This window comes from Tachyglossus aculeatus, chromosome 9, assembly GCF_015852505.1.
Source record: "Tachyglossus aculeatus isolate mTacAcu1 chromosome 9, mTacAcu1.pri, whole genome shotgun sequence".
NCBI lineage: Eukaryota > Metazoa > Chordata > Mammalia > Monotremata > Tachyglossidae > Tachyglossus > Tachyglossus aculeatus.
In genome coordinates this window covers 26,176,327-26,196,110 of record NC_052074.1, presented here as the reverse complement: position 1 = coordinate 26,196,110, position 19,784 = coordinate 26,176,327, and the positions used below count along the sequence as shown (strand labels likewise).

Sequence of the window (19,784 nt, the reverse complement as noted above, 5' to 3'; positions counted from 1 at the left end):
AATGCCATTGACTGATTTTGCAAGTTGACTTCTGTTCCTGCCCATATTTCTTACCTGTTCTTTAATGGTATTTTTTTTAAGTGTTTACTATGTACTGTACTAAGTGCTGGACTAGATACAGAGTCATCAGGTTGGACACAGTCTCTGCCCAACGTGGGGCTCACCGTCTTAATTCCCATTTTAAAGTTGAGGTAACTGACCACAGAGAAGTGATGTGACTTGCCTAAGGTCACACAGCAGGCAAGTGGCAGATCTTGGTTTCGAACCCAGGTCCTTCTGACTCCCATGGCAGGGATCTATCCACTCAGCTACATTGTTTCCCCTATGCTCTCAGCTCTCTGTTTAGAACCTCCTACCTGTGGAGCAGCAGGTGCTCTGAATCTGGGCCCTGAAGGATTTAGGAGGTTAAAAAAAAGGACATCCCAATTAATCATCCCCATTTCTCTCCTTAAGGTTTCTGAACATAGTTATTTCTGTGGGGTTCTAGTGCACAACTCCACTGGCTCACTCCCTCCTGGCTTGGAGAGGAAATATGCCTCCCTAAATTCCCAATCTGAAAGAAGCAATTGGCTCCAGCAAGAATCTGATGCTTGCATTCACTCCTTTCCTAGAGACTCTTAAGGAATGTCGCTGGGATTTATGAACGGAGCATCAATCGATTATATTTATTGAGGGGCTACTGTGGTCAGGGCACTGTACTAAGCACTTCAGAGAGTAAACTGTAAGCTTGTGCTATACAGGAAACATGTCTATCAACTCTGTTATGTCTTTCCCTCCCAAGCACTTAGTACAGTGCTCTGCACACAGTGGGGTCTCAGTAAGTACAACTGATTGATTGATACACTATAACAGAGTTGGTAAAAACGGTCCCTGCCCACGAGGTATTGAGAGTCTAAATAAGGAGCTTAAAGGAAAAATGTATGAAACCAAGAGGTCAGAATTCAATGGGGATTAGAGGAAGGATTCCTGACTCCTGGCCTTAGTAGACTGAGTCTTTGAGTTCTTAGAAGAGATAGGGCTTGCTGACTGCTCAGAAGAACAGATTGGATAGATCCCATCTTCAAAGGAAGCAAAGGCTCTGACAGATTTGTTGAGGGGAGGCTGGGGTTTCATCCATCAACCACATTTATTGAATGTACCCTGTATGCAGAGCTCTGTACTAAGCGCTTGAGACAGTACGATGTAACAGACTGTAGCTTGCTTTGGACAGGGAATATTATGTTATATTGTACTCTCCCAAGCATTTAGTGCAGTCGTCTCCACACAGTAATCAATCAATAAACACAATGATTTGACTGAGTTGGTAGACATGTTCCCTTCCCTCACTGAGCATAGAGATCTTCCTCCAGAATGTATCATCTTGGATTCATGCTATCAAATTTCTGCCACCCTAAGCTCCATAATTGCATACTCTGAATTATCAAGTGGGTGACAGACCGGGGAGAGTGCTTTATTGCTTTGGCTAAGCAGACTACGGGGGCAATTTTCTATTACCCCTCATTCCACCATGAGGAGCAAAGGCAATGTTGGTTTTTTTCCTCTCTTTTTTTTTGTCCTCTTCTGGCTGCAACCAAATAAGGTCAAGAAGTTAAATTAGCCCTCGAAGTCAGAAAGCAGACACATTTTCATGCACACCCCGTTTTCCCCCGGATTATTCCCGTGGAACAGTGAAAGCCTCTTTTCCATTCTTCTCAAACAGATTCGATGTGGGAACGACTGGGAAGCAATCATCCGAGTGTGGAACCCCTGGGGCTCTTGGGAGTGGAGAGGACGCTGGAGCGATGGGTAGGGAACTCGTGAACCTCTCCTCCCTGCCAAGCCTGGGAGACCTTGAGAATCTTAATGTCCATTCCGACCTCTCATCTCATCACCACCCCCATTGTCACCTCTCCTTTTTGCCCCCTTCTTTCCCCACCCCTCTCTAACTTCTCTCCTCTTTTTTGTTGTGGGCAGGGAAGGTGTGTGTTTATTGTTGTATTGTCCTCTTCCAAGCATTTAGTACTGTGATCTGCACACAGCAATCACTCAATAAGTACAATTGACTATGGATTGACACCCAGCAAAGCATCTAGATGATTAGATGATTAGCTGATTAGCGTCTATTTACCAAGATAGAATTCTGAAGGAGCAGCTCCATCTGTATTCAATGTCACCATCACCAGGCAGGGACACACATATGACACCCACCTACATTATCAGGGATCAGTATGGCCTGGTGGATAGACCACCGGGCCTGAGAGTCAGAACCCGGGTTCTAATCCGGGATCCTCCATTTGTCTGCTGTGTGACCTTGGGCAAATCACTTTACTCCTCTGTGCCTCGTTTCCCTCATCTGTAAAATAATGATAATAATAGTGATGGTATTTGTTACCCTTCTAGACTGTGAGCCCACTGTTGGGTAGGTACTGTCTCTATATGTTGCCAACTTGTACTTCCCAAGAGCTTAGTACAGTGCTCTGCACACAGTAAGTGCTCAATAAATATGATTGATTGATTTATTGATTAAGCGCTTACTATGTGCCAAGCACTGTTCTAAGTGCTGGGATAGATACAAGGTTATCAGGTTGTCCCACTTGGGGCTCACAGTCTTCACCCCCATTTTACAGAGGAGGAAACTGAGGCACAGGGAAATTAAATGACTTGCCCAAGACTGAATTAGAACCCATGTCCTCTGACTTCCAAGCCTGTGCTCACTGTGAGCCCCGTGTTTTGTTTTGTTGTCTGTCTCCCCCTTCTAGATTATGCGCCCGTTGTTGGGTAGGGACCGTCTCTATATGTTGCCAACTTGTACCTCCCAAGAGCTTAGTGCAGTGCTCTGCACACAGTAAGTGCTCAATAAATACTATTGAATGAATGAATGAATGTGGGACAGGGACTGTGTCCAACCTGATTAGCTTGTTTCTACCCCAGGGCTTAGAACAGTGCCTGGCATTCATTCATTCACTCATTCATTCAATCGTATTTATTGAGCGCTTACTGTGTGCAGAGCACTGTACTAAGCGCTTGGGAACTACAAGTTGGCAACATATAGAGACGGTCCCTACCCAACAGTGGGCTCACAGTCTAGAAGGGGGAGACAGACAACGAAACAAAACATATTAACGAAATAAAATAAATAGAATAGATATGTACAAATAAATAGAGTAGTAAATACGTAAGTAAGCGCTACAAATGCCACAATAATTACTATTATCAGGCAGTAGATACTCGCAGAAATATAAATGGAGGATTCAACCCTGTCAGGGAGGATTCTTATATTCTCCATCTGTAGTAATAATAATAATGGTATTTGTTAATTGCTTACATTTAATCTGATAGAACGTGGTCCCTATATCACATGGGGTGCGCAGTCTAAAGGATGATAATAATGGTGGTATTGAAGTGCTTACTATGTGTCAAGTGCTGTACTCAGCGCTGGGGTAGATAAAAGAGGGAGATACAACAGGTATTTTAAACCCCATTTACAGGTGAAGAAACTGAGGCCTAGAGAAGGTAAGTGACTTGCCCAGGTCATAAGGACCACATTTTTAATGGTATTTGATAAGTGCTTACTATAATAATAATAATAATGGCATTTATTAAGCGCTGTGCCAGGCACTGAGGTAGATACAAGCAAATCAGGTTTGACACTGTGCAAGTCTCACATTGAGGTCACAATCTCCGTTTTACAGATGAGGTAACTGAGGAACAGAGAAGGGAAATGACTTGCCTAGTCCATGCTGCTTCTGCACTTCATTCAGTGCACTGTAATGGGTGCTAGGGATATACCCAAAAAACAATGTAACCCATTATATTCCTGCCCGCAAGGAGCTTACACTCTAATAGGGAAGGAGCAACATATTCACAACAGGAGTTGTCATAAATAAAGAAAAAAGACGGAAGGAGGGTGGAAATAATTTCCTATAATTGGTTGAATGAGATGACAGAGCACAGTGTACTGGGAAATTAATTGGGAAAGCTTACTGGGAGAGATGGGATTTGAGGAAGGATTTGAATGCCTGGAGAGCAGTGGTCTGTCTGATAGGGGGAGGGAGTTCCAAGCCAGAGGAACAGCTTGATCCAAGGGACAGAGGCAGGAGAGTTGAGAGAGAAGTACAGCTGGAGGGTTGGCTTGGGAAAATAGTGGGATGGGGAATAGCAGGAGAAGAGAGCAGCTGAGTAAGAATAGGGCCAGATGGTGGAGAGCCTTGAAGCCGATTATAAGCAGTTTCCGTTGAACCCTTCGCAAACCTCGTCAAATGTCCCTCTTACATCCCTAACTTTCTCTTTATTAATCCATCACGAAACTCTCATTCACGAACTTAATCAGACCCCTTCGGATCTATTTGCATATTGGGCCTGTTCAACTTCCCATTGTAGAAAATTCCATCTGTTTACCACCCGCTGAGCCGTCGCATTTTCTTTTATAGACTGTGAGCCTTCCATTTCCAAGTTTTAATGAGTTCTCTGTTTGCCCTGGTATTGAGGGATTTAGTAAACAAAAATTCCTTACTCAACCAGGTTTTGCCCTTGATTATTTTTTTTTTAGAACTTCAACCATGACTTCTCCCAGAAATATTGTTTTTCTTAGGCAAATGGAAAACTTCAACTCTCTGCGGAAGGATTGGGCCTTCCCTGTTTCCATTATAATGCAGTCTGGAAAACAGCAAGGAGAGCTGAGAGAAGCAATTGAGGGAAAAAGTGTTAACGTCTCTCCCTCCCTCCATTCGCTGTGGACAGGTAGTATCACATTCCCCTGACGGCTGACAATAGCAATTAGTGCCAACTGAACCGGTAATGCAGGAAAATGTCGAGCAGGTGAAAAATTAAATCAAAAGGAAATGGAAAGAGTTCTAATAACAGACAAATGTGACAACAAGCAGCAAAAATCAGTGAGATGAAAATGATCTATCTAGGAAGTAAAAGTGGACCAATTTGCAAAGCACCTCCCTCTCAAGTTCACACCCACCTCTGTCAAACGGGTCCCTCTCGGGCCTCTCTTCACAAATACAGTCAGCGGTTGTTTTTGCTGCATCAGGGCTGATTGATCGGTGTTCACCTCACTTATCATAACTGCCTGAGAGGCGAGAAGGTGATGTTGTTGGATTGTTTTCTCATATGTTGATATCGCCAATCTCACCGATCGATTCATTCACATTGCGGCTGGCAGGATCCCAGGGCTACGGCAGGCTGGAGTGGGTGATTGGGAGCTTTTACGTACTCAGCAAAAAGATTCCTAGCTCCGGGGTTATTTTCTTGGTGAAAGACTCTCCCTGATGTGCGTGGATACCGATTCCGGACTTTCTTTAGAATAGGCAGGAAATCCAGTATTTCAGAAAGGAAACTAGGTTTCACTACCCATTCTATACCAGATTTTCTTGGTCAGCCTTCCACGTGTCACAGGCTCTGCTGCCGTGCCCTTCTGAGCTGTGGAAGGGACACCCTCTTCCCTCCCACCTAGGGCCTCTGAGCCTACGGTCTAGCAATAGTAGGACTGTAGATTGTAAATTCCTTGCGGGAAGGGAATGTGTCTAACATTTCTGTATCCTACTCTCTCAAGTATTTAGTACAGTTCTCTGCGCTCAGTAAGTGCTAATAAATCCCACAAGTTGATTGATAGTGGTAATAGTGTTTGAGCAAATACAGAGGACAATCCACTGTAATAAGCACGTGGGAAAATACATCACTCTTCCCCATCCTTCAGGGGAAAATTGGGCTGATGCAACCCTGAATCAATTCTTCAATTAGTAGTATTTATTGAGCCCCTACTCTGCACACTGTACTGAGCACTTTGGAGACTACAATAGGGGAGGTATCTGTTCCCATCTGCATCCCATGTTTCTATAATGGGGAACATCAAGAGAAGCAGTGTGGCTCAGTGGAAAGAGCCTGGGCTTGGGAGTCAGAGGTCATGGGTTCTAATCCTGACTCCGCCACTTAGCTGTTTGGCTTTGGGCAAGTCACTTGACTTCTCTGTGCCTCAGTTACCCCATCTGTAAAATGGGGATGAAGACCGTGAGCCCCATGTGGGGCAACCTGATTACCTTGTGTCCCCCCCAGCACTTAGAACAGTGCTTGGCACGTAGTAAGCGCTTAACAAATGCCATTATTATTATTATTATTATCCTTTCTTAGAGAATCTGGTGGTGGTGCATTTGATTCTCTCCTCTGAGCCAGAGCACTCAAGTTTCCCAGGCACGAAGGGGAAAAGGAGCCTGTTCCCACTGGTTGGGACTTAACCCGAGATCCAGATGCCCAACTCCCATCCTAGCCTTTGTCTCTTTGGATGCCGTGGACTTTGACTACAGCCAAGGTCAGATAAATTACAATAATAATGATAATTATGGTAATCTAGCTTACAGTCTAGAGCGGCATGGGCCTGGCAATCAGAGGACCTGAGTTCCAATCTCGGCTCTGCCATGTACCTACTATGTGATTTGGGCAAGTCACATAACTTCTAGACTGTGAGCCCACTGTTGGGTAGGGACCGTCTCTATATGTTGCCAACTTGTACTTCCCAAGCGCTTAGTACAGTGCTCTGCACACAGTAAGTGCTCAATAAATACGATTGAATGAATAACTTCCCTGTGCCTCTGCCTCATCTTGCAGATGAGGGTTCAGTATCTGTTCTCCCTCCTGTTTAGACTGTAAGGTCATTACAGAAAGGGAACATATCTGTACTGTATTGCTGTATTGTACTCTCTCAAGTGCTCTGCACGTAGTAAGTGCTCAATAAGTAACATGAATTGATTAGACTCAAGTGCTCTGCACATAGTAAGTGCTCAATAAGTAACATGGATTGATTAGACTGGAAACCCCGTGTTAGACCTGACTATTTTGTATCTATTCCACCATTTAGTGCAGTGCTTGGCATATAGTAAGTGCTTAACAAATACTATTATTATTATTACTACGTATATCCCCTCTCCGGTGCAACTAATAAGGTTTGTCTGGATTTTAGTAGTCAGGCTGGAGAGAAGCTGCCAACAGCAATGAGAGATTTTAAGACTCTGTAATAACTGACTGTTGAGATGGCAAGTCACCTTATTTGTGGAGCAGGGAGAGCTGAGTTCTCTAATCTCAGCCTTAATTGAAATTTCAGGCACACATCCCCCCACACACACTTAAAGGTAAACTTGCATGAATCAATACGTTATTGATTCATAACCCATTTATTTTCCCTTATCCACTGCAAAAAAAATATGCAATTACCACTTAATTATAAAATTGCCATTTCAGAACACATCCAGATTGGCTCAGGGATTGATCGGAATGACCTATATGGGTTAGAAACTCGTAGTTTGGCCTAGGCTGCACCAGACTGCCTAAATCCTGCTTAAATCCAAGTGGGGAGTAAGGGCCTCCAGGGAACAGGCAAAGAAAGAAGGCGTTGGGCCAGAAGCAAAGGGAAGAGGCAGAAGTGATAAAGGACTGAGTGGATGGAAGGGAAGAGGGAGTGAGGAAAGGGAGAAGGAGAAATGGGAAGACTGAGGAGGGGGAAAAGAGAGAAAGGAAGAGGAGCAAAGGGGAAAAAGGGAAACAGAAAGGGCAGTAGAAAGAGGGAATTTCATCCACCATTGCTGTCTCCACCACTGCTCCTCCATCCTCTGCTGCAACAGGGAAGCAGTGTAGCCTAAAGGATGGAACATAGATCTGGAAGATCTAGACTGTGAGCCCGCTGTTGGGTAGGGACCGTCTCTATATGTTGCCAACTTGTACTTCCCAAGAGCTTAGAAGAGTGTTCTGCACACAGTAAGCGCTCAATAAATACAATTAAATGAGTGAAAGAATGGAAGTCAAAAGGCTCTGGGTTCTAAAGCTCCGCCACTTGTCTGCTGTGTGATCATGGGCAAGTCACTTCACTTCTCTATAACTCAGGTTCCTCAACTGTAAAATGAGGATTCAGTCCTACTCCCTCCTACTTAGACTGTGAGCCCCATGTGGGACAGGGGGCTCGTACCTACCCCAGTGCTTGGCACCTAGTAAGCGCTTAACAAAGACCATAGAAAAGTTCCCCAATTACCTCATCTGTAAAATGGAGATTAAGACTGTGAGCCCCATTTGGGACATGGACTGTGTCCAAACTGATTAAGGTGTATCTTCCCCATTGCTTAGTACAACACGTTCAGTCCTCTAGCCAGACTCCTGGGATGGATGATAATGGAGAAAAAAAATGAAAGCTTTTGGGCCGATTGAGCTGACCTTCTCTTCCTTTTCTTCTAACAGATCTGAGGAGTGGAGAAAGTGCCAAGACCCAAGGAAGAACGAGCTTTATGAGAACAAGGAAGATGGGGAGTTTTGGTAACCTTCTTGCCATCTGTGTCTGTTTCCTTTCTTCTACCATGTTTAGGACAATAAGTTCTCTTGGATGTTCTCTCTGCTTCTCCAAGGGCTGGGATAAACTCTCCTATCTGTGCCTTCCATATCATCGAACATGATAGGTGGGAAGCTATTTATGTCTCTAAGGTGGTTTGCTGTTCTTTTGGAAGCACAATTAGAAGCATCTTAATCATCATGAATAATATTTTGGTGTATGTATGAATCAAGAGTTCTATTGCAGTCTTAAGAAATAAGATAGACAAATGCATTCTTTCTTCTTGGTGTTGCTTTGGCTGTTGAAGTGTGTGTGTGAGAGAGAGATTGATTGATTGATTGACTGGGCAAAGAGTTACATGATTCATTAAATGGCTGAATATCTTTCCTTGTCTCCCTTAATCAGACTTGGAACTGTGGTAATGACTGGGGGGATTGAAGTGCATTTTAATTTGATGTAGAAGGCCAGCAGAAGGCTTTGAGGAGAGGAGTGAGGTGCTCATGTTTGAGGCAAGAAAGATGATTTTAGTAACAGCATTTGGGTTTGATAGGTGAGAATGATTGATGGCAAGAGTACATGCATGAGAAGAGCAGGGACTTTGCAGAAGAAATGAATTGGAAAGGACGTATGATTTTTTATTAAGTATTTACTGAGGCATAAAATAAATGCTGTACAGAACACAGCTTTAGATCATGTGTTTGTCCAGCAATCTAGACAAATGAGACGTAAGCCAGTGGAATAATGTAAAGGCATGCATCTAAAGAGTTATTAGTCACGACAAATAATTTTTATGGTATTTGTTAAGCACTTACTATACACCATGCACTGTGCTAAGCACTGGGGTAGTAACAAGTTAATTAGGTTGGACACAGTCCCTGTTCCACATGGGGGGGTCATGGTCTTAATTCCCATTTTACAGATGAAATAATTGAGGCACAGAGAAGTGAAATGACTTGCCCAAGGTCACACAGCAGACAAGTGACAGAGCCGGGATTAGACCCCAAGTCCTTCTGACTCCCACCATGCTCTATCCGTTAAGCCATGCTGCTTCTCAAAAATGCAACGAGGCTTTCAGTCAGGGGTCATCTTCCTACGAGGTTGTCCCAAAGGTTAGCCAGATGGTCATTTAACCTGGTCCCTTAATTGCGACAGGATATCATATCAAGATTTCCAGGAGCACTTTTCCACACTGTACATCTGCAATGAGACTCCAATTCCCCTGAACTGTGAAGACGCTCCCAGTGGGAAATGGAACCTAATCAAGTACGAGAACCAACGGATTCGAGGCAATCCCATCAGGGGTGGAAGGCCCTCTAGCCATGGTAACTAGTCCATTGAATATAACAGAGCTCTAATGCTTAGGAGGCACCTTTGAGTTTTACTCCCAGCATCACCCTCATCCTCTGCCTGGATCCAAATCATTCAATCAATGGTATTTATTGAGCACTTATTTGCAGAGCACTGTATTAAGCATTTGAGGGAATACGATAGAGTTGGTAGACACATTCCCCACCCACGAGGAGCTTATGGTCTAGAAGGGAAGGCAGACATTAAACTAAATTATATAGACATGCAGCAAGGCTTAGGGTGGGGTGAATATTAATACTTTAAGAGTACAGTTCATTCAGTCAATTGCATTTATTGAGCGCTTACTGTGTGCAAAGCACTGTATTAAGTACTTGGAAGAATACAACATAACAATAAACAGACACATTTCCAAGTGCATAGGCAACACAGGAATGGTGGTAAATCAAATGGAAAATGTTGGTATTATTTACAGTGTTTTCTCTTGTCAAAATAAAGCTGCATAGTTAGAGCACTAACTGGGGTATAGGACTGCAGTATGTCAAAATCCAAAAACTGGCTCATGTGTCCAGGGCACTGGAAGTGGAGATTTTTTGGTCCCTGGTCTGAGTAAATCACATTTGACTTCAAGGCTCAATTTACCCAACTGTAGCACAGGAATAGTAAATGTTAATATTTACCACAGTGGAATAGTATAAGGTGAACTTGGAAAGGTCTGCGTACTCCGAAGGAGGTTGCTATAATCGTAGTGGGTTCACTTGAGGTGGGATGAGTTTGAGGTCATGACTACTATTGCGAATGTGGATGTTCCTCACGAACCACAGAATTGTTTCTGGACTAATGGATAAAGGCAATGAACTAGGAGTTCAGTTGTCCTATTTCATTGATTGTGTTTTCCCCTCAGGTGCTTTTAGGAAAAACCCTCAGTATTTGATTTCTGTGACCAAACCAGTGGAAGGCGAAAATGTAGTGGTGACGTTCACCATCGTGCCCACCAGCAGCAAGTCCGAAGACATGTTTATACCACTTTCTTTTCAGGTCTTCAAGGTACAGTAGTGTTCACTTGCTATAGGGCTGTCATTTGTATAATAATAATGGCATTTATTAAGCACTTACTATGTGCAAAGCACTGTTCTAAGCACTGGGGAGATTACAAGGTGATCAGGTTGTCCCATGGGGGGGCTCACAGTCTTAATCCCCATTTTACAGATGAGAACTGAGAAGCACAGAGAAGTGAAGTGACTTGCCCAAGGTCACACAGCTGACAATCGGTGGAGCTGGGATTTGAACCCATGACCCCTGACTCCAAAGCCCGGGCTCTTTCCACTGAGCCACGCTGCTTTGTTTCCTGTGGGTGGATTCTGAGGAAGAGAACTGAAGCAGACTGTTGTCATAATAATGATGGTATTCGTTAAGTGCTTACTATATGCCAAGCACTGTTCTAAGCGTGGGGTAGATACAAGGTAATCAGGTTGCCCCACATGGGGTTCACAGTCTGAATCCCCATTTTACAGATGAGGTAACCGAGGCACAGAGAAGTTAAGCGGCTCGCCCAAGGTCACACAGGAGACGAGTAGTGGAGTGAAGATTAGAACCCACAACCTCTGACTCCCAAACCAATGCTCTTTCCACTAAGTCCCAGTACTCTCCCAAGTGTTTAGTATAGTGCTCTGCACACTGTAAACACTCAATAAATACCACTCATTGGCTGATTGATTGAAGCAATGAGGCCTAGTGGATAGAGCATGTGCCTGGCACTCAGAGGTATTTGTGAAATGTTATGTGCCAGCTACTGTTCTAAGCATTGGAGGGACTTGTGTTCTAATCCTGGCTCTGCCACATGCCTGCCATGTGTCCTGAGGCAACTCACTTAACTTCTTTTGACCTCAGTTTTCTCCGCTGTTAAATGGGGATTCTTACCTGTTCTCCCTCCTACTTAGGTTGTGAGCCCCATCCGAGTCAGGACTGTGTCCAACCTGATTATCTTGCAACTACTCTAGTGTTTAATATAGTGCTTGGCACACAATAAGAGCTTAACAAACACCACAATTCTGGTCATCTTCTGAGGCTCCATTACTGATGTTTCAAATTTTGGATGAAGGGCTCAGTCGTTCTGAGCTTCAGAGTGTTTCAATCAGTCAGTGGTATTTCTTAACAGCTTACTGTGTGCGTAACACTCAGCTAAGCTCTTGGAAGAGCACAGTACAATAGAGCTGGTAGAAATGATCCCTGCCCACAAGGAACTTATATGTAATGCTAAGATTCCTCATCTCTGCATATATGTTTGTATATATTTATTACTCTATTTATTTATTTTACTTGTACATATCTATTCTATTTATTTTATTTTGTTAGTATTTTTGGTTTTGTTCTCTGTCTCCCCCTTTTAGACTGTGAGCCCACTGTTGGGTAGGGACTGTCTCTATATGTTGCAAACTTGTACTTCCCAAGTGCTTAGTACAGTGCTCTGCACACAGTAAGCGCTCAATAAATACGATTGATGATCTCTGGGTTGAAACTTTCACTTCAAATCTGGCCAGGACTGGTAGAAAGATAAAAGGACTGCATTTCAAGAGGTAACCCAACTTCCCAACGTGTCTCTGAGATCACTTATTATCTCTGTGCCTCTCTGTCTCTCCATTTGGTGAAAAGGAGATTGTGACACTTGTCTCTTACCTGCTGTGTGGAAGTGTTTAAACTTGAGCGGTTTTTATTATATTTGTTAAGCACTTATATTTCAAGAACTGTTCTAAGACTGGGGTAGATAAAAGTTGATCAGCTTGGATGCAGTCCCTGTCCCACATGGAGCTCAGATTCAAGTAAGAGGGAGAACAGGTATTGAAACCCCATTTTGCAGCTGAGGCATAGAGAAGTTAAGTGGCTTGCCCAGGGTTTCAGAGCAGGCAAGTGACAGAGTCAACACTGGTCCTCTGGCTCCCAGGCTCCTAGGCCACTCTGCCTCCTCAGTGAGAAAGTCTCAGCTCTCTGAGCTCCTTGGAGAAAAGCTTTTTGTGAATGTGGGAGGCATACTAGCTGAAAGGTCGTGGCAGAAATACTAAATAGTAACTCTGAAAAGAGAAGGCTTGATTTGTGCTCACTCACCCTAAAACTAAATTTGCTCCTAAAGAGCTAAACCAGCTACTGGAGATAGAGGAGACAAACTGCTTAGACGGCATTATACACACACGCATACTCAGTCACACAGCACCAACTCCTCCAATAACTGTCGTTCATTTCCAAAGAAAACAGTAAAATGGGAATAACCAGGGTATCACTGGTGATTAGATATCATTTTAGAACACACTATATCCCTCTGCAAAGCCCTCCTAGTACCACATTTACTCCAGGAAACCTTCCCTGACTTAGTTAAGTGACTTGCACAAGGTCACACTGTAGGTAAATGGTAGAGCCAGGGTTATCAATCAATTTGTTAAGTGCCGGCTGTGTGCAGAGCGCTGAACTGAATGCTTGGGAAAGCACAATACCATTAAGCTGTCTGACACATTATGACAACTTACACCAGAGTTTACATTAGTATCCAGGTCTGTGCGCTTTCTACTAGGCCACACTTTCTCTAGTTAGGCCTTTTCTATGCCACACTCCTTCCACCATCAACTTTCCTTACCCCAACTACCCTCTATCACCTTCACACCCGCTGAGAGGAAAGAGAGGGCCTTCCTGCTCCCTATCTTGTCAATCAATCAATCAATTGTATTTATTGAGTGCTTACTGTGTGCAGAGCATTGTACTAAGCGCTTGGGAAGTACAAGTTGGCAACATATAGAGACAGTCCCTACCCAACAGTGGGCTCACAGTCTAGAAGGGGGAGACAGAGAACAAAACCAAACATATTAACAAAATAAAGTAAATAGAATAGGTCTGTACAAGTAAAATAAATAAATAGAGTAATAAATATGTACAAGCATATATACACTTGCTTCAGTCAGTCAGTTGTATTTACTGAGCATTTACTGTGTATAGAGCACTGTAGTAAGGTCTTGGGAGAGTACAACAGAACAATAAATAGATACAGTCACTGCCCATGATGAACTTACAGTTTAGAGATGAGTGGCAGGCTGGGAGAGGGATGGGATAATGAGATAATGGTTGGTTCTGCATTAGCCTATTTTTGTTTAATCTGCTTTGAGATTCAAACCCCTTTTTCTGTTTTTTTTTCCCTGCAGGTGGACCCTCAGGTATGACTTTGAGTTCCCTGCCCCTTGCAATGTTGGTGGCCTCTGCTTCATGCCTTAGCACCTTTGCCTCCATCTTGCATTCTGCCTTCTCTGGCCATAGTTCAACTGAGGGTTTAGTCTCTTCTCACATCAGTATCCTTCAATAACAAGTTTTCCAGATGCAGCAGTAGGGAAGCTCCTCTCAAAATGCCCAGAGACCCCACTTCTCTGAGAATTGCTAAACCGGCAGGCTCAGCTAAAGAAACAACATCTTCAACTGTAAGAACCTGACTGCCCTTCCCCCTGTTCCTAGCCGAATCTGAGCTTATAATCATCCATTATTAACCATAATTAACCATCAATCACCTCCCAAACATTTGGAGGTACAGCATATGCTGTAAATTGATTTTTTATTTAAAGCTGAGCGGTAACTTAAGAATATTAGTGGTATGTAGGCAATTTCAAAAAGACATAGGTATGTATATGTGCAGATTTTCTGGTCAACACATATATGAAGATTTTTGCCATCCAGGTATCCTTGAAAAAAGAAGAAAAATAATGAATTATATATTTTTTGCCCATAACGTCTGCCTGGATTCCCTTCTGTGGGTGATATCCAGAAAGTTTCTCTTTGTTGGTGATTCACATGCTGTAAGGTATGGGAAATGCCTAAACCACTGAGTGAGGGGGGTAGGGTAATAATAACAGTAATAATAATGATTTAAAAATCAGAATAACATTTGTTAAATGCTTACTATGTGCCAAGAACTTGCTGGAGTAGAAGCAATACAGTCAGATCATGTTCAGCTTCTGTCCCATTTGGGGCTTGTCTAATTGGGAGGGAGAACAGGTATTTTAATAATGATAATAATAATAATGGCATTTGTTAAGCACTTACTATGTGTGAAGCACTGTTCTATGTGCTGGGGGGATACAAGGTGATCAGGTTGTTCCACGAGGGGCTCACAGTCTTAATCCCCATTTTACAGATGAGGTAACTGAGGCTCAGAGAAGTTAAGTGACTTGACCAAAGTCGCACAGCAGACAAGTGGCAGAGCCGGAATTAGAACTCCCAAGCCCTTTCCACTCTTTCTTGCTCTTGCTCTTTCCATGGGGCCACGCTGCTTCTCTAAATCCCATTTGATAGATGAGGAATCTGAGGCACAGAGAAGCTAAGTGACTTGTCCAAGGTCACACCTCAGGTAAGTGGCAGAGCTGGGATTATTCATTCATTCATTCATTCAATCGTATTTATTGAGCGCTTACGGTGTGCAGAGCACTATACTAAGCGCTTGGGAAGTACAAGTTGGCAACATATAGAGACGGTCCCTACCCAACAAGGGCTCCCAGGCCCTTGCTCTTTCTGCTAGGCCACACTGCTCCCTTTGGTAGTATAGGTAGGACTTCACTCCCTCGCCCACCCCAAACCCCCAAAACCTTGGTTCGCTCATGGTGCAAACTTGTTTCAGTCTCCTGTTCCCCTTCATTCATTCATTCATTCATTCAATCGTATTTATTGAGCACTATACTAAGTGCTTCCCACCCTTCTACCAAAGAAAAGGTTAACTGTCCATCTTAGCCTATTATTTCAGGATCAAAGCCAATGGGCTCTAAGCAGACAGAGATTTGAGGCCATGCAATTAGTCTGGTGAATGTCTACTTGGTTTCCAGGGTCCACTTAATTGACGGCGGCTGCCCAGGCCTGCTGGGAGCTCTTTGATGTGTCTCTCACTCCACTGCCCATCAGAAGACTCAACCTGAGCTCTGCCCCATCACTGTCTTCCCAGGATGCCAGCAAGCTGGAGGGACAGCAATGGGGTCTGGAAAAGTCCAATTTGCTACCTGCCAATCAAAGGGTTATGCTGATGCCAGGAACTCTTAGGCAGGACTGCTGGTATATTGTTCCAAATGCATTAACCGGCTTTTACGCCACTGCAAAATTGATTGAACTGTTCTAATCAGGAACCAGGGACAGCAAGTCATCCTGAAAGAAGCAGTCTTACGTACTGAATAGAGCATGAAGGACCTGGGTTCTAATTCCAGCTCCACCACTTATTTGCTGTATGACATTGGGGAAATCACTTAACTTCTCTGTGCTTCAGTTACCTCATCAGTCAAATGGGGATGAAGACTCTGAGCCCCATGAGGGACATGGACTGTGTCCGACCTGATTAGTTTGTATTTAGAATAGTGCCTGGCACATAGTAAGCGCTTAACAAATACCATAAAAAAATTAAACATCTGAAGGCCTTTGAATCCCCTGCCTTCAACCAACTAGAATAGCCCAACAGAGGGTAGGGTGGGAAAAGAAGGGAGACAGACTACTGTTTTTCTTAAAGTCCTTCAGAGAAGGGGTTTCTGTTTTCTCCTGTGTTGCAAATTTCCAAATTCTGAACCACAAGCCGGGGGCCACAAGCTCTATTCCTGGCTCTTCTGCTGATTTACTGTGAGACCATGAGTAAGATTATTTTCCTACTCCTTGCCTTGGTTTCTTCGTCTGCAAAATGGGCTTGCCACTTCCAGAGCAATTGTGAAAACACCAAGGAGCTGAGGGCTCTGAGATCATTGGAAGAGGATCGTAGTATCCAAACAAAGAGCATCTTGTAGCCACAAAGCAACTTTTTTCCAATGAGCTCAGAGTGTTTCACTTATTTATCCTATGTAATTGAGACATAGATGGGACAGATAATATTCCCCCTCCCTTTTCCAGGTGCAGAAACTTGAGTGTGTAGCTTGCCTGGTATCTCTTACTCAGGGACATAGCTGGCTTCAAAATTCTTAGCTTGCCCCTCTTAGCCTATTCTGTGATGGGCAGCAGGAAGGAGAAATGGAAAGGGATGAGATGAAAACGTTTTTGTCAATCAGTCAGTCAATTGTATTTAATAATACTAATAATGATGGTATTTGTTAAGCACTTACTATGTGCCAGAGACTGTAATTTATTGAGCACTTACTGTTTGCAGAGCACTGCACTAAGTGCTTGGGAGAGTACAATACAACAAAGAGAAGACACATTACCAGCCCACAATGAATTTACTGTCTAGAGGATGAATTTATCGGCCATCACCCTAAGGCAGGAGACCTCTACTGACTGCATTGTGTCTACCCCAGCACAGCACAAGGCTTTGCACATATTAAGCACCTAAGAAATGCAACAATTACTATTAAACAGAGATTCAGCAGTGGTATGTCAGGAATACCTACCACCCACCCCACTCTGAGACTCCGGCTTTCTCCCCTCACTCTCGCCCGCCCTTCTCCTTTAGACAGGCGCAGGCAGCCAAATAGCAGTATTAGCATTCAGTTCATTTAGAGACTGTAGAAGAAGTCAACTCTCTGAAGCAGAACAGATATCATCAGTAATTCTGCCAGCGGGGCCCGGGAAAGTGTGACACCCTGGCTGAGAAACACAACAGACCCTGCCGCTGGCCCCTGAAATCTCTTTATTAGATACATACATGGTGCCCTTTAATGATCCCGCTAATACATGGCTGTAAGGGAGGCTTAATGTTGCGTGACAAAGTGCCACGCAAATATCTAATATCTTGTCTAGCATCCCAGCCCCCAGCCCCTTTCCCACTAAAAACAAACTCTCCTCTTTTCCACTGTTTTCTCCCAAAGGCAGAGCTCATAAATAACTGTGTCACACTGTGTAACCATTCTAAATGGAATCTCCGTGCTTGGCTGTATTGGGGGGAATTGGTTTAGTAAGGGTCTTTTATTATATCATATATATATATGTGTGTCATTTCAGTAATAGCAGCTGCATTATATTTATTGTTTTATCTCTGGAAAAATATTGAAATAAAAGAAGAATGATCAGGCCCCATTATTTTCCAATGAGAAGGAATTTTCTGTGGGGCTGGGAGGAGGAGGCAGAGAAATGGGAATCCAAACTTGAAACGGCTGTTCAGCCCTTACAAAAATAATGCTCCTAGGCAAGGGAAGTTCTGTGTCGCCCGGTCCCCATTGTGACTGGCTGGATTCTAAGGGGTTCGGTCTGATGCCCTGTTCAACTGCTCCCCTTTATTTCTGCCTCTGTTCTGTATCTGATTTCTTGTTTACTGCCTTTTCCCTGAGAGGCAATGCCATTGGTATAGAGAAAGAGCATTGAGATTCACATAGTTAAGAAAAAGCTCTTTATTTTTCAATGCTATTTGTTAAATGCTTCGTATGTGTCAAGCACTATCTTAAGCTCTGGAGTAGAATCAAGCTAATCAGGTTGGACAGAGTCCCTGTCCCACATGAGGCTCTCGGGACTAGTTCCTGTTTTACAGGTGAGGAGAGGCAGAGAGAAGTGAAGTGACTTGCCCAAGGTCACACAAAAGACAAGTGGCAGAGCTGGGGTTAGAATCTGGGTCCTACTGACTCAGGCCCTTGCTCTACCCACTAGGCCATATTACTTCTCTAGTTCTCATGGAATCCCTTTTCCCTTCAGTTCCAGGGAATCAAGGAGGACTTGCCCCCCGAGTTTTTTTCCCAATTCAGAAATCCTGTGCAAGGAATCAGTTTCAAGTCCAGGCGGCACGTCACAAAATACTTCCACCTGCCCCCCGGGACCTATGTTGTGGTTACCTTTGTGAACCAGGAGGAGCAGGAGGTTGAATTCTTCTTGCGAATCTTCCAGAAGGAACAGGATACTCACAGGTAAACTCCCCAGCCTGGGCTCCAAGGGAAATACAGAAGGATTTAGCTTTAGAACAGTGCTCCAGCACTTAGAACAGTGCTTCGCACATAGTAAGTGCTTAACAAATACCATTATTATTATTATTATTTAGCCCACATGTTGCAAGAGGCATGAGTGAATGAATATTGCAGGAGAGAAAGCCAAAAAGAGGGTATGCTCCTTGTGTCCAGGGACCTTGGCTTTTTCTCTGGATGTCCCTCAAGTGCTTAGTACAGTACAGTTAATATTGCTTCCTTTAATCACATGGTGGGTGCTCAATAAATTCCCTGGTGATGGGACTTAACAACAATTCCGGAGAATTAGAGATTGCTGACCTGATTGCTTGTGAAAGAAAGTGCTTCCTCTTGTCATCCACAGCTCTCAGGGGTCCTGGGCTCTTCGTGGCTGACCCGTCTCTGACCCAACCGAGTCTGAGAGAGGATACTGTCAGGACAGATGGCTAAAAGGGCTGGGAATTCCCGGGGGGAAGTTGGTGTCGGGGCAGAGCCTGGGGGTTCTGTCTACTGCTTAGGACTCTTAATACTCTTGTCAGATTTGCCTCAGTGGAAAGAGCACGGCCTTGGGAGTCAGGGGCCATGGGTTCTAATCCCAGCTCCACCACATATCTGCTGTGTGATCTTGGGCAAGTCACTTCACTTCTCTGAGCCTCAGTTACCTCATCTGTTAAATGGGGATTAAGACTGTGAGCCCCATATGGGACAACCTGATCACCTTGTATCCCCCCAAGCACTTAGAACAGTGCTTTGCACATAGTAAGCACTTAACAAATGCCATTATTATTATTGTTATTATTTGCCTGGAGCTAATAAGTCCACCAATCAATAGTACTTATTGAGTGCTTACTCTGTGCAAGCACTTGGGGAAGTACAATAGAGTAGAGTTGGTAGCTACAGAACTTACTATGTAGCAGGGGAAACAGACAGTAAAATAAATTTATTGGTACAGAAATCAACTGAGTATAAAGATGTGTACTTAAGTGTTGTGGGGAGAGTGAATGGGGTGGGTACCTAAGTACTTAGTGGGAGTGACTCAAGTTCAAAGGTGATGCATTAGGGGAAGGAAATAGGGGGAAGGGATGAGAGGTAGTCAGAGAAGACTTCCTAGAGGAGATGGGGCTTTAGTAGGGCAGAGGTGGCCAAACTATGGCCGGTGGACCACTGTTGGCTTTGGGGAAGTGCATGGAGTGTCCTCTAACCCCGAGAAACCCCTCTGAGTCCACACAACTCTCCCCTAAAATTGGGGAAGACAGTATCCCCAGTGTGTTGCTCCATTTCTTGGCCAGCTTGGGGTGGGGGTGATATCAGAGTGACTCACCATGACCCCA

General features: G+C 43.9%; 1 protein-coding gene across 1 annotated transcript in view; it reads left to right on the top strand.

Annotated features, from left to right (window-relative positions):
- Positions 1-19,784, top strand: part of CAPN13 (calpain 13) — a 64,448-nt gene that overhangs the window by 25,805 nt on the left and 18,859 nt on the right. The window contains exons 7-12 of the mRNA XM_038751724.1: positions 1,700-1,785; positions 8,206-8,280; positions 9,446-9,615; positions 10,503-10,645; positions 13,783-13,794; positions 18,212-18,420. Of these exons, the coding sequence (XP_038607652.1) occupies positions 1,700-1,785; positions 8,206-8,280; positions 9,446-9,615; positions 10,503-10,645; positions 13,783-13,794; positions 18,212-18,420 (695 nt within the window). The remainder of the gene's footprint in view (positions 1-1,699; positions 1,786-8,205; positions 8,281-9,445; positions 9,616-10,502; positions 10,646-13,782; positions 13,795-18,211; positions 18,421-19,784) is intronic.